The 15,093-nt window shown below is 39.3% G+C and overlaps 1 protein-coding gene across 5 annotated transcripts in view; it reads right to left on the bottom strand.

Moving 5' to 3' along the window:
- Positions 1–1,148: 1,148 nt before the first annotated feature.
- The window catches only part of GULP1 (GULP PTB domain containing engulfment adaptor 1), a 143,347-nt gene continuing 129,402 nt past the window's right edge, over positions 1,149–15,093 (bottom strand). For 3 of the 5 annotated variants that reach the window (XM_059475773.1, XM_059475776.1, XM_059475774.1), the window contains 2 exons: positions 9,639–9,733; positions 1,149–3,165 (listed from right to left, as the gene is read on the bottom strand). In XM_059475773.1, the coding sequence (XP_059331756.1) occupies positions 3,094–3,165; positions 9,639–9,733 (167 nt within the window). In that variant the 3' untranslated portion in view covers positions 1,149–3,093. Of the gene's footprint in view, positions 3,166–7,860; positions 7,872–9,638; positions 9,734–15,093 lie in introns of all 5 variants that reach the window. The other 2 variants (XM_059475775.1, XM_059475777.1) reach the window with 1 other exon arrangement.

Genomic DNA, 15,093 nt, shown 5'->3' with positions numbered 1-15,093 from the left:
GTTAATATAGCTTGGGATGACAGGCCAGGAGAGTTGCTGGACATTCAAGTGGAACCAAAATCTACTATTACATGTTCAGAAGTGATACAGCCACAGTTAGCATGGTCAGCAGAGTGATCACAGTTTATAGAAGAAAAATATAGAAATGGAAAGAAAAGGCATCCAAAAGAAAGAAAAAAGTGTCAGCAAAACAGGCAGCATGAAGCTGAATAAAACACATGAACTATTTTATTTTTGTTGCAATTTAAAAATAAAAAAAGTCTTGTTCCTGACTCATTAGCACCACATTTCTAACCTAGTAGATGCTGTGTGTGTCTTTCTGCAGCAAGAGAACTTCCACAGCCAACACTGCGCTGTGAGCAGCAGCAGCATCCCCCTCCCTCTGAGCAGAGCAGGAACAATGTCCTGGGCTCCTCTGGCTGCTCCCAGCCTGGTATTTCAAAGCAGCAGTGAAAATGTGGCACAAGGTGCTGCTGCCCTGCCTGGGAGGGAACACTGACAGCAGCAGGGAGGGACAGATCCTGCTCACAGCTCACAGGACATGGTGATGTGTGCTACTTACCTGCCAGCACCCATTCCCATGGGTGTTCAAGCCCCATTCCCACAAATCCAAGTGCTTAGATGGATTTTGAGCATTAGCCTGGAGGGAAGTTTTACAAGGGAACAAAGTACCAGATGGTTTCAGATGACTTCTCTCAGAAGCACTGACACCATCTGTAGCAGCCTGTGCCATTTAACACACCTGGGTTACAGAGATTGTTTTCTAAGGCTCAGAAAAACTTCAGTTATTATCCTTCTCTTCTTAAACAGTCAGTCAGCAGCCAAATATACTGAGCAGAGAAGTATGGGGGAAGAAAAGGACAAAAAGAAAAGTCAATTAAATACAGGAAGCACTGCAGAGAGAGTTACTCCCTAATTATCAGTATTGTACAGCTGCATTTAGAACAAGATTTTTCTCTGCTGATTGCAGATTAGCCCAAATTCGGTAATAAAGTAATTCTACCCTGAGACTGGATCCTTTCCAAAGGTGACTTTTAACCCATTCCAGCACTAAACCCTTTTGTGGCAGATGCAGCCCAATATTAAAGCACCACCCCATCCTACCTTCCAGCTGGGCATTTTAGTGAATGAACACTGTGCTCCAGGAGGCAATTTATTTAAAAACATTTATTTTAGGCAAAATTAAACAGACATTTGAGATTACATAGAAATACAGTTTCCAACTGGATCACATAAAAATTAAAAATGCACTGTTGTGTTGATTTAAGTATTTTTGTATGTATTGATCAGGTATATAAGATTTAACCATGCCATTTGCAGTCAACTATCATAAAAATCAGTAACGAAAAAGGTTTCTTAAAATGTGCAAATATTATCTTAGTGTTACCATTGATAATAAATGACCACTAAATAGATGCTTATTATGTAAAGCTTTTTAAAGTACAATAAAAATACAAATTCTATTTGTTAAAAAAGGCCATTGCTATGGCTACTAAACATCCTCATTATACAAATTCGAAAATACTATATGACAAACAAAATTATAAAGACTTTTCTTTATGAAACATATACTATTCTATTTGTTAGTGATTTCATATATTTTTAATATATATTTCTCTATAATACTCTATATGAATGATGAACTCAGAATGAGAGAGAGGAAGACAAATGCAATGTAGGATGTTAAGGCCCCAATTCAGCAAGGTACCTGAGGATGTGTCAAACCCAGCAAAGGAATAATCCCATTCTTTTAGAGGACTCCAAAGGCACATGCACAAGTACTTTGTTGAACAAGGCATAAAAATACCCATCATGAAATTGAAAAATGTGGTTTTGGTGTAAACTGTGACTCTGAAGGACAAAACTGTAAGTGTCAGCAAAAAGCCTCTCATAAAAAAAAAATCTGAAAATTTAGGGGCAGGGGGGTTTCCACATTTTTATGCTTTGAAGGGAGAATACTAGAGGCTGGAAAGTTTTTAAATTTAATTAATGATAATTTTCTGAGATGGGTTTAAGATGGTGTTTTATTGCTTATGAGAAAGATTAATGAAGAGTATGCATAGACATGTCAGCATTCATCTCACCAGCAGCTGAGAATTTTGGTGTGCAGGTATTTCTGTAACATGAACAACCAGTGGGTACAAAGGACTTAGAGTTGTTTCTCTGCAGGAATTAAAGACGTGGAACAGTAAAGAAGAGAGTAAAAGAATTATACTCAACAGAGCCTGGCTGTAAACACTCGGGTGCTGAAAGTAATTACAGAACTGAGCCCAGTGACTGCATACACACAAAATTCCCTAAGTTCCTAAGTAAATGCAGGACCATAATCTTCCTTTTAAGTTATGGCTAGCATGTAATGGATTCCAAGGTACATACTTTACACTTCAGCTATAAAATATCATAACAAAGGGCGGTTGCTTTGCCATTCTGCAATTTAGTAGTTCTTCTAGGCTTATTAAGCACTAATTACCAGACTAGCAACTTGTTAATTTCTAAACCATGAATGAAGGACCTAAAATCTGGATTGTATAAACCAATGACAGCAGATATACAGGGCAGTAACCACAGTGATGGAAATCAATCACACTGCATCCAGATTTACTTTTGAAGCATATAGTAATGGTTAGTATTTTATGTTTTTTTCACTGCAAATTGAATTTTTTTGTAGCAGATAATAATTTTACTGCTTGAATATTAAATAATACCTTAAAAGCATAATTTCAAAATGCTGCCAGGTAAAGTACTATGTAGAATTCATGCCTGCACATTTGCAGAGAGAGACAGAGAGAGAGGTATGAGTGACCTTTCTGAAGAACTTCTCCAAGCTAATAGTCATAAAGCATAGTAAGCTCGGGCCAAAATGTGAGAGAAAGAAACAACAGCGTAATTTCATCCATAATTCATAAACAAATACAACTTTTTACATTTGTACAGGGAAAGACTGGAAATAAGTTGAATTTTTACAGAAGCAAGCCTCACAAGAGTTTACATGTTGAAAAAAGCAATTTTTGGCACATGGATAGTATCTGTGAGTACATGTTCAGAAATAAAAAAAAACCACTGTGGAGGAAATTCACATTGACTTTCTTGGCATCAGCACCTGCTGTCTAGTGGGTCAAGACAAAATACTGTGCCTTCAAGAGTTAATCCCATTTTGAACCCCTCCTGCAATGAAACAAGACATCATTAGTAAAGAGCCAAGTGAGTTCTGGAGGATTACATTCTCCTTGTAAAAACATTTAAATCCAAGCATATCTTTAGGCAGACAAACTGCAATGATACTTCAAAATTGAAGTACTCAATGATAATTCAAAACTGAATTCAGAAATATTTCCATTAATTGGTCAGCCACTTTTTAGCAAGTCTCAGTGGTTAACTCATAAAAGATGCACACCTTACAACAGCATAGCTACAGTATGTACATAAAGTGAGGAAAATACTATAGAATAACAATATTGAATATTGCACATAGGCTGACAGAAATCCAAACAAGTTTAATTTGCAATATGTTGTTCCTGAGTAAAATTCAAGATTTATATTGAAAAATAGAGGTGTGACATGGGCATTGTTACTAATACAAGGTGTCTCCTACACTCTGTGGTGCTGTAAGAGCAGCCCAACAAAAAGTGCTGACTACCCCAACTCAGAGGGCTGCTCTGAATTGCTCCCAGCGCAGTTAAATTGATATTTACTGCCCACTGCCATCTGAGCTTCATGAAAAAAACCATACTTGCTCAACTGCAAATGAAAAACTGTGCATTTTAAAGGCGTGTAACTCAGTAAAATAAAACCCAGTGGTATTTTGAAAGTGCAGTGAGTTGCTTTAAAAGTTCAGACCAAAATTCTTGAGTTTGCTCACATTCATTTTATTAATAGAAACACAAAAAAGATTATAAGCTGGATGCTACCACCTCCTCTATGGAAAAGAAATTTTTTCTATAAATACTTTTTATTTTGTATGCTTTCATAGATGCTTGGTTTGCTAAAGGTACTTTGTTCACACCAGTCCTAAACAACTGCACTTTTAATACAGGAAAACCACTCCTATTTTCACTTCTCTTTTTGCATTAAAAAAAGCTGAATAATATTGGCTTGACCCCTTAAAAGTCACCTTGGAGTCAAGAAAATTTCAGTCTCTAGGGTGAAAGTACTTTGAAGGTTTAAGCAATTGGAAATGGGGCTCTGACTAGAAATGCCATGAGAGCATCAACTCCGTGGCAGCTGCAGCAGTGCTCTGTTCAGTGAGAGTGCTGATTGTGTGCTATGAAATCAATAACGGCTCTTTTCATCAAGGAAATATCTTGTAAACAAGATAAATCTTTTTGTAAAACCATCTGTGTGGGGATTAGGCACAAACTCGAGTCTTTCCCTCACATGCACAGCAGTACCTCAAGACCATACCTTTTGGGTTTAGAAGATAAATCCCAAGTCAAACCAGCTTAATTTCAAACAAATTCAAATCACAGGCTAACACTTGAAAAGTGTATGAATATCTAATAACCCTGCCAGCTACTGCTATCAGGAGAATAATGTGGAAAAACAGAACAAACCTCCTGGCAATAGTTACTAAATGGTCTGAGAATTTCCAAGTAAAAGCTGCATTTTCCTAAAGGCAGATCCATGCTACCCAGTTTACTCTACCTGGGTGACACAGTGCTGCCAAGGCTCACTAGTATATTTAATATTTTTCCTTTTTTTTGTTTTCTGTGCATTTTCAAAAGGATTAAAAGGAAGAACATTAAATGGAGAAGACATTTCAAGCAAACAGCAGGTGAAATTCCAAGTGAAACACATCCTGTTACAAAGTGTTCATTTTCCCAAAGGTTAAATTAACTGATGTGACTGCAGTCAACGGAGGACTGCTTACCCAGAAGGAGAATTCAGAGATTAGCCCTAGGGTCTGTTACACTTTAAACCCTGCAGTTACAGTGTGCCGGGGATGCTCAACTTCTGAGGTACCCGAAGGCTGCTTCCAGCTTTGAGCTTGTAAAGGGACACAGCAACAAGGGACTGTTGTTGGTGCTTCAAGCAGAGAACGCTTGATGAGCTCCAAGAGCAGAACATCACCAACAACTGGTTTGACAAGGATAGAGACCTTCATCCTGAGCCAGCCAGAGCCTTCACTGAACATCCATCCCATTCCTGTCCACTCTTATTTTTATCTTATTTTTACTGTTAAGCACAGCTTGCTGGTGTCTTAAGTGGTTTCACTTCCAATGCCCTCTTTCCAGCAAGGGAAGAGCAAATCAGATGATGCATTTTGTAAGTACACTCATCTCACTGCTCTTATGTTGAGCATGTCAAGTTTTTTCCACACAAATTGATATTTTGTCACTTAGCACTTTGCTCGTGTTTGCTATGACTTAGAACTATTTCCACTTTCTTGAAGAACCATGGCCTCCTTGGCCTTTCCTTCTGCAGCTTCACTCCTTTCCTTCTGCTACCTCCCCCCCAGTGCTGTTTAGTCCTTCTCAAGCTGTGATATTTTGCATTTAAAACCATTACATTTCCTCATATTTGCAATGTGATCAATGCTAATCCATTCAGAGACTGCTGCTCTTTATGGATCATAATGATTAAAAAAGCTTTTTAACATTATTACCAAAATGAACTGTCTGTCCTGAAAGAAACCAGTGCTGTGGCTGCCAGGTGTTGCTCCTGAGAACAATGGCTTATGCACCTTCCTGTCTGTAACAGGGACATGGCACTTCCATGGTCACTTCTGAGCCACAACAAACCCACAATCATCAGTGTCAGATTCTGCACTTCCAAGCAGCCTCAAACTTCCATGACAACCACAAGGCCAAAAAGCCCAACTGCATAGAGAGGACATCAAAGCAATCCAAGTGACCAGATGGGCATTCCTTTCATTAAAGGAATGTAAAATCTAGATTTTTTTTTTTTTCTCTTGGGTATTTAGGTGGAAGACATGAAGTGAATTTTCAGGGAATGCTGGAAAAGGCCACCCTGTGGCACTGGCCAGGACAGGGAACAAGAAGTGTGCATCTATATTGTGCCTTGTTTTTCTGTGTTTGTGTCCACCTCAAGGAGCTTTTATACTTGAGAGGAATTTTAACACAAGAACTGAGCAGTTTAGATATCGCTAAGTAATGGTATTGTACTAAGGGACATGATTGATGCCCTAAAAAGAGGAGCAAAGTTTGTTTCCACTTGAAACAGCTCAGAAATAATCCCTCTTCCAAAAGCAGCCTTTTTGTGGAGTCAAGGATAAAAAGATGTGAGCTACTCTGGTTAAAACCAGTAAGCAGTACAAGACAAAGAACTTGCACTTTATCAGGAGATAAATTTGCCAGAATCAACCTTATGGCTGAGAAGTTCACTCACTTATCACTTCACAGTGATTTCACTCCATGAGCTTAAGTCAGCACAAACCCAATGAAGCAATGACAAATTTACATATCTCTGAGAAGAGCATTTAGAGGGCTGAGCATAACTTATTTGAGATGGAAAGATGTCAAGTCTACTGACTGCTTCAGGGCATGGAGGGAGAGTGGCTTACAGCTCCTGGAAGCTTTCTGATATTAACTACCTTGAGATTTTAATAAATTATAGCAGCTGCTGCTGGTGTGATTCATGATCCAGGGAAACTTCTCCTCACTGCAAGATTTCTGGGAAAGTAGACATTCATTTTATTAATGTCTGGACACAGTCAAAGTAAAGATGAAAATATGTTTCAGCATAAGGGTGCAGGGAAACAGGAGGTTGGACAGCCATCAGAGAGAGGCCTGAGCTATAAATGTCACATCTCAGCAAATGTTTGAGTTTTAAGCTCTGCAAAAAGATCAACAGAGATTGGACTGAGAAACGGAATGGAAAGCTTAACTGTGAAATTTGGATCCTCACTGAAGTTTAAAAATAAGAGTGTTCCCCTAGAGGCCAGGGAACCTTATCTGATCTCATGAAGTTCAGGATGCAGAGGAAAAGCACCCACTACTCAAGAGTTGGTTCTCCAGTGCCTCTTCTGCGCTGGGCTCTCCTCTCCCACTTTGTTCCCCGAAGCACAAGGCCACATCAGGGCAGCTTTTCTGCACAGGACTGTGGCACCTCACATGTTCCTCACAAGAAACAGGCTAAGAGAGTCTGGACTGGGCTGCTCCAATCAGGCTGGCACATCCTCACTGCAGGCTGAGCTGCATTTAACACCATGGTGCAGGAAGTTCATACTTGGAGCTATTTGCTAGGTGCCTGTAAAACAGTTACCTTCACAGACCTAACAGAACACAGAATTACTGAAATCCAGGCTGTGCTTCCATAATGCAAAGATGACAGACTCATTCACTTTGCATTTCAGAAAATAAAGAGAAGCCCACATTTTTCCTCCACATTTCTCACTGTTGGATTTCCAGAGCATATTACATGTTCTGTGCCCTCACCACCTCACCTGTGTCTAAGAGCTGTTGAGACTAGCACAGCTGCTTCTGCTCCTTGAAAAGTTTTAAATCACCCTGTCCAAACAAAGACTTGCTCTCAAGCATGATTATACTAACACAATCTCTGTACTAAAGGTTTTGCTGAAACCATTTCACTAGTGACAATCTGATAATGACAACTGGAGATATCACAAGTACACAGGGATCACAAACAGCAGTGAAAAAAAAAGGCTTAGTATTAGCACCTGGCAAGAGAGAGTAAAGAAAACAACCATCAGCTGTGCCTAACATAGAAATTGTGGGGCCCTAAAAATGAAAATGGCACTGACTCAAGAGTTTTATACACAAAACATAAATATTGAAATTTTTATACATAAAAAATATACATAAAATAAAAACACAAGACAAACACGTGCACATTTCAATTGTAAATGCTTTAAATACCATTATTAAAATATGATATACCAACCATCGCTGACGCTGTGCACCCAGGAAAGCACAAGAAGATAAAAGAGACATTAGGAAAAACATGTTTCAAGCTGTATTTTGCAACAATCACACAGTAAAATACAGTCTGTATTTTAAGGCTGTACAGAGCCTTTGCTCTGGCTCAAGTTAGAATATGGGGGTTTTTCATACCCTTTCAGCTGTACACTTGCTCTCAGCGGGATCATAAGTGTCAAGATTTGTGCCTACATAAAGTTCACTAATTAATTCTTAGTGAACGGCTGATATGCTGGGGGGGAGTGCTTTTCTTCACAACAGGACACAGTAACACTCCAGTGCTTGGGAGTTCTGTTATTGATTGGTTGTCTCCTTTTTTTAGATCAAGAGAGTACAAACAATGATGTGAGATTTTAATTTCATTACTTCAAACATCTTTGATAAATATATTTACTACTCCATTCCCTGATGTTTTATGAGGTGACAGCACTCTGTAGTGTTATAGGCAAACAATTCCAAATATTGTCAAAATATTACCTGTATAGGAACTCTTAATATGCAACATCTAAATATTGACATACCATTATTAGTGGCAACCACAGTTGCTACAATTTATTTTTCCTTAAAACCATGGAAATGTTGGTAATAGTTTAATGGGAGGTGCTGTAAGATTTGGGGGTTGTGTTCAAGAGCTTGGTAACAACATTATGCAATTCACAAAACGCCAGCATGTTGTTGGAATTGCAAAGAAGACAGTTTGGGCTTTTAGCTGCTCTTTGAAATGATACAGGGGACTAAGAAGCTAAATTTCTTGCTTCATTGTGAGTAGAATTTGTCAGTGGAACCATCCTGAACTGACAAAGAAAAGAAAATGTATTCAGGAAAATGAAATGGTCTTTCAATCTTATTTAAGCCATTTTAAAATGCCTCTGCTGCTCTCTAGGCAGGAGACAGGAACAGAAGGAGCCTGAAAGCAAATGCTCTTGGACTTTGTGGGCTCCTAAGAGAAAAGAGGGTTGGAAACCCTTGGAATACTTTCTGCTGAGGAGCCAGGATCCTAGAAACTCAAGTTTCCATTATTTCCAGCATCTTCTTTTGCTGGCAGGCTGCTTAAAAAATACTAGAGATAAGCTGGCAAGGAACTAGAAGTTTTCAAAGTCTGACTGCAGAGCATCATTTGTTCCAAAACTTGAGGACTTTCTCCTAGAATTGTTTCACAATTGGGTCAATAACTGAATGGACAATGTTGAGTGTTTCAGAATCAACAAATATTTTCTGATAAAAACACAACAATTCAGAATTCTTGAACCATTTCTCAGGAGTTAAATTGCTCCAGGGTGCCACAGAGCTGTTTTTAAAGGCAGCAAAAAATTGTCATGGCCTCAGAAGCACCTAAGTCTGTCCAATGCTGAGAGAAAACAACGTGATGCCAAGTGAGGGAAAGAGGAGGCTACACTGGCATGGGGGAGATTGCTGCAGTGAAGATCAAGGGATGTGGAGGGCTCAATTCTCTTTTTCACCTCTGTCAGTCCCTTCCCAGGTAACAGCTCCCAAACCATTTTGGTTACTGCTGAGAAACCTTTCATTAGCGTAGCTGACTCTGTTGGTACCAGGTGGGGCTCTTGAGGCAAACCCAAACTGCAGCTCAAAGAGCAGCAGCATTCCATACAGATGGAATGGTCAGAAGCAGGGGTTTGTCTGGGCATTAGTGTGTGCTTTGTGGAACACATTTATAGAATATGGCAAGGATGTATTTCAAGGATAGGCACACAGCCATCAAAATGCACATAAGACAGTAGTTACCTGCATCTCATCTAGCTTGGACTGAATGTCTGGAGGGAAATCTCCTGCTCCACAGCTAAAAGGGTCAAAAGGTTCTGCTCCAAAAAGGTCTCTCTCTGCAACGACAGAAACGTGAGTCACTGGGAGAACAGGTATGGACAACAACAACAGTGCTCTGAAAAAGCCACCTTACATCTCCACCAGAGCTAAGCAACAGCACCACCAGATATGGCACTCATTAACCACAACTTCTAACATCCCAGTGTGCAAGCCAGCTCTTGGGCAGTTTCCCAAACCTTAATACTCAAATATTTTCCCAAGAACACCACTGGACTTCTGTTTAAGCCTCTCTTTAGCTTCCTTTAGTGCTTGTGCCTTCTAGAGATCCAGTGAGGAGTTGCTGCTCTTGGAAGAGGGCACCATGTACTGACGAGTGCTCTGGAGTCTGTGTGCAGGAGTTTCAAAAATGAAGAGGAAGCAACTGCACATGAGTTGCCAAATTTCATTTCTACATTCTGTCAACAACAAATTACGAACCAATTAATCTTTGTGTCCCCTGTCTGCCACTCCTCAGGTTAAGGATGTTTTTGTGAGACAAGCAAATATTCTTACTCAGGCAAGGTGAGGTCTTTATTTGATACAGTTCCTCAATGAACAACTAGCAGTAATTAAAACTAAAAGCCATCAGAGATTTAAAATCTTGGAGAAAACCACATTAAGAAAGAAAAACTAATTAAAAAAAAAAAAACCAAAACCACAAGAGGACCATGAATTTTCACACTAAAATTGCACTAAATTTGGGTGCATAAATAGAATGATTGCAAATTTTCACTTTCTCAATACCAAAAGTTTCTCACTCTTTCTTAACTGCAGTTTGCATTCTAGTGGTCAAAGGGAGGGTGATGTTTCTTGTTTTTGTCTGGTTAAGAAGAAACACCTCCAATACAATTGGGAGTTCTTTTGGGTTCTTGTTTCGTATTAGACCAGTATAGTTCTTTATATCTGCCTGCTCTAATATTTTTTGGTTTTTCAGGTCTTGGGTGTTTTTTCCTCCTCCTTCGTAATAGATTTTTCTTTCCTACAGGTAAAAGTTCCATCTCTAGGCACATTTCCCATCTCACATTGGATTAAACTACAGCAGTTAAAAAAAAAAATAAAACTGCTAACCAAACCCCACTGATTGCAGAATTTACAGAACCAAGTTCCTACAGCCTTGTCACTGGTGGAGAGAAAACCTGAACCACGAGGAGATATCCCCTCTCCTAACATTCATGGCTGCCTAGCAAGAAACTTGACAAGCACTCTACCTGCCTCACAACAAATTTAGTTTTTGAGTGTGACGGTAAGAGGGGCAATTAACCCTGAAGTGACTGAGCAGTTCAGCACAAAATTCACCCTTCTCACTTGAGGTTTGGGTGACAATTGACTGCTGGAACCACTCCCCCTATTGCAGAATTCCCAGTCCTGTTATCAGTGGTGCAGCACCTGCCTACAGCTGCACAGCTGGTTTGGTTTTGGCATCCCTGCAGACAGAATTTCACACCTGTGTTCTCTGGGCTCTTCAACAGTTATTGTACATATCAGTCTGTCAGGGCTTTGCCCTTATCAATTAGGTGTTATCAGGCTGCACAGCAGGCATTTTAAATTATTGGCAAGTACCAGAATTTGCTCCAGCAATAAAGCATAGAAATTCCCATAATAAAGTACAGAAATTTGAGCAGCACTTGATTGATTACATATTTAAAAAACTGTGGCTAAGCAGCTACAAACTGTCATATGGGACCAGGAGATGGCCCAGATAAGAGAGCCTTATTCCAATAGTCCTCTACAGCCAAGAAGAAATCCAGTCTTTCCTGGCAAAGGCAGACCACCTGCGTGCAAGAGAGACTTGAACTCGGATAATCGAATGTAAAAATTAGGTTCTCTCTCATCCTTTGCCTCTTTCACAGCCAAAATGGGTCTGCTTCAGTATAACCGGTGTCCTGAAATGCTCTGATGCTCCCAGCAAATAACCTTCAGATGTGTAGCAGCTTTGAGTTGCAATCTAACCTCTACTGGGCAAAAAAGTGATTCTACTTTATAACCCTCAACAGTCTATGGGTCATTGTGTAGGTCCATTTTCTTTCCTTTTACCTTTAAAAGGAGCTGACAGCTTTCTCTGTGGTCAGACAATTGAAAGCAGACAGTTCCAACACCAGGGCTCAGCAAACATTGTACTGAATGTATTTAGGAAAAAACAGTGAAGGACAAAATGCCTGCATGTAATTTGTACTGAATCATGACTTCTGACTATTTTTAAAAGCAAGTATTTTGTACACTATTATGGCTATTATCTCATTCATGCCTTATTATTGGGCTTGTATTAATGAAAGCCCTTTTGAGCTCATTAGCAGGAGAAAAGCAGAAATTTTAACTCCTTTAATGTGACGCCTTCCTTGAATGGGAAAGATTTCTGAATTTATACTGTATACAAAGCAGAATTTAAAACAACCAGAGTGTGACTTATTCCAAGTGACAGAGCCTAGTAAACCCTGCACAGAATCAAATTCAAAATAAAGAAGCATTACCTAGCTGGGTTTCTGAGGAAAGCTATTACTTGGGGAATTATCTCTATCATAATTTGCTATCCGTTCTAGCTGAGGAAGTTCACAGAACAACTGCTTTTCTGCATTTAAAGTTTGAGTGTTACAAGAGAGGCTGCACTGCTAAGAGTCAGGGAAGCACAAAGTTCCATGGAATACTTTCAGTAGCACTGTCATTATTTGCCTTGAGAGCAAAAGCTGAAGAACATGTGTAAAATGGAGAAATGTGAGGATTTCATCCCTGCAGGGCCGGGATATTCCTTGGGATATCCATAGGCTTACCCAGTGTTCACTCCACTCATGATGAAAGGGGGCCTCCTCTTAAGCACAGATGGGATAAATTGGTAACTTTTTGTTTTAGGCCAGAATATTTGCATGGAAATTAGCTACAACAAGAATATCTTGTCTTGCACACTCCCCAAAATCACTGTACCATAGACAGGGGCATTTCTTTCTCCAATAAACAGCAACCAGGAAGCCTTTGAAAATTATCCTTTCAAACAGTTGAAATAATTTCCTTTCCCTTTCTCATTCCTTTCTGGATGGAAATAAATTCACAGGCTGCAAAACTGACCCACAAATTCACAAACCATGAAATGTTGACGTTTTAGATGCTCAGCTCAAACCACAGCATAACACGAACAAGTGATAAATTCTGGGACCTGACATTCAGGAGAACAAACAAATACTGGAGAATAGCAACCTGCACTCTATGGTAAAATCAAAATTGGCAATGACTAAGCAAAAACACAAATATTTGGTTTTTCTGCTGCAGTTCACATCCCAATCTCTATCTCAGCTCTCATCCAGGCTCACAGCTATGCTGATATATGCTTTGCCCAGATGGAGCAGCTGTGGTGACAAAAATGAATCACACTTAGAGATAAGCACCCAAAGAAATATTTGGAATAAACTGAGACAGGAAAATCCAGAAAGCCTTTCATTTAGCTGCAGGCTACTCCATATTTTTTTCTCTGGAAATTATTACCGCCATTATTCTGACAAAATACTCTTAAATATCTGCAGAAAAAGAGCACCTCAGAGCAGATTCCTGCATCTGCCAGTTGTGACCTTGGATTGTTCATGATGCATTTGTGTGAAATAAATACTGAACAACTCAGTAGAGAATAATCCTCTCCAGTTCTTTTCTGAGATATGAAAATAATGCTGTACCAACATGAAACCTAAGTTAATTCCTCCTTTAATGAAATAAAATTAATGAGCTAATTCTGACTATTCAGATAACTTATAAGAACTTACAACCCCTTACTCCATGAGGAAGCAGCATGCAATCTCTAGCATTGCATTTTTGGTTGCATTTCACTATGTTGCAATTATTACCTAAAGAGTCAGCATGCATTTAACCAATCTGCAACTTCCTGCACAAAAGTTATGCCACTTTCTCCTTTAAATAGGTAAAATAGGTAAACCCCATTTGTTTGCTATTGCTGATGCAGCCAGTAGTGAGCAGAGTACTGAGTAGCCCTGTTGGAACACTGCTGAATATGTACTCAAAATCTCAAGATTTAAATAATTTTTTAAAGCCTAAATGCTTTGGAAATAGCTGTCTTTAAAAAAAAAAAAATAAAAAGTCACTGTTGTTCTGCTCTAGTATTAAAAGGTATCTTGAACTACACGCTGTGAGCTCAGCAAAGCCAGAGGTACCATTTATCACCCTACAACTGTTTTCCCTGTGAAATTATCAAGGGAAGAACTGGCAAGCAAAATTCTAACTCTGGGCATTTGTCATTATGGGAAGCTGAACTGTCATCCGGGTGCTAGAAATCACCTATGTAACTATTCCTTGGAAGAATGCAAAGTGCTTTGTATTTTTGCAGGTTTCTTACAAATGCCCACGCCTTTCTGGGGCACTGTTATTTTTGGCTGGTTTCTCAAACTGGCCAGTGGATGAATAAGATGAACTTTTAAAAGCACATTTTGCTTGAGCAGCCCAAGTGTCCTGCCTGGGTAACAGGCTCCACTTAGGCAAAAGGAATAAAATGAGGTGATACTAACAAATAGATGGCAAACCCTCATCTTTCTCCTTCTTTACTACTGAATGTGAGAAAGGTGAAAGTTACAAAATTATAAAATCCAAAAAATTCACCCGGTACTTTCACCAAATCAACTCTGCTTGAGTGCAGTGATAAAGAAAGTAGAGATAGGAAGAGGGAAAGATTATGTAGAAAATACAGACTCCAAACTTTCACTCTTGGTTGCCAGCTCTCTGACTTGTACTGGAGAAAGAAATGCCAGCTTGCTGGTTCTGGCAGCAGTGACACCACAAAGCAATGCATTATTGCACATCGCCACAGCAAGGGGACATTCACAGCCTGAATGAGCTTGTGGGAGCTGAACTTTCTCATCTGGGACAGTAAAGCCCTTGTTTGATGATAAAATATTCCTCTCATGTTTCAATGATGCTCTGAAACATGCCAAAAAGCATTAATAGCTCATGAACACAGTAATTTTCAACACAGAAAGTATCTTGACACAGCCTGAAAGAGCAGGGATCAAAAGTATAAAGACCGTGATGGGCTTTGTAATCTCTCCCTGAAGTGGCATCTCTGAACTACATCATCTCAAAAAGCCAAATCAGTGAAGTGCAGAAGCAGCAATTACTTTAAACAATAAATACTGCTGTTAATAAGCAACTATTTTTTTCTTTCCCCTTGTATTACAAATCCCATATAGCTGGAATTTTCAAGATCCTTCAAGATCTGAGTGCTGAGTCCCACAGGATTTCTATGGAACTGGGCCACAATTCCAATGGAACTGAGGTAAGTCAAGAGGTAAAAAAATTAAAATCTTGACTATAATTCAATTCAAGTTAAGTTGCCATTCTTGAAGCTGTATATGCACATTTAGATCTATTTTATGGCACTGATAATAGT

This window comes from Ammospiza nelsoni, chromosome 7 (genome assembly GCF_027579445.1).
Source record: "Ammospiza nelsoni isolate bAmmNel1 chromosome 7, bAmmNel1.pri, whole genome shotgun sequence".
In the NCBI taxonomy this organism is placed as follows: Eukaryota; Metazoa; Chordata; class Aves; order Passeriformes; family Passerellidae; genus Ammospiza; species Ammospiza nelsoni.
Note: the sequence above shows the minus strand (reverse complement) of the source record. Positions and strands in the feature narration are given on the sequence as shown.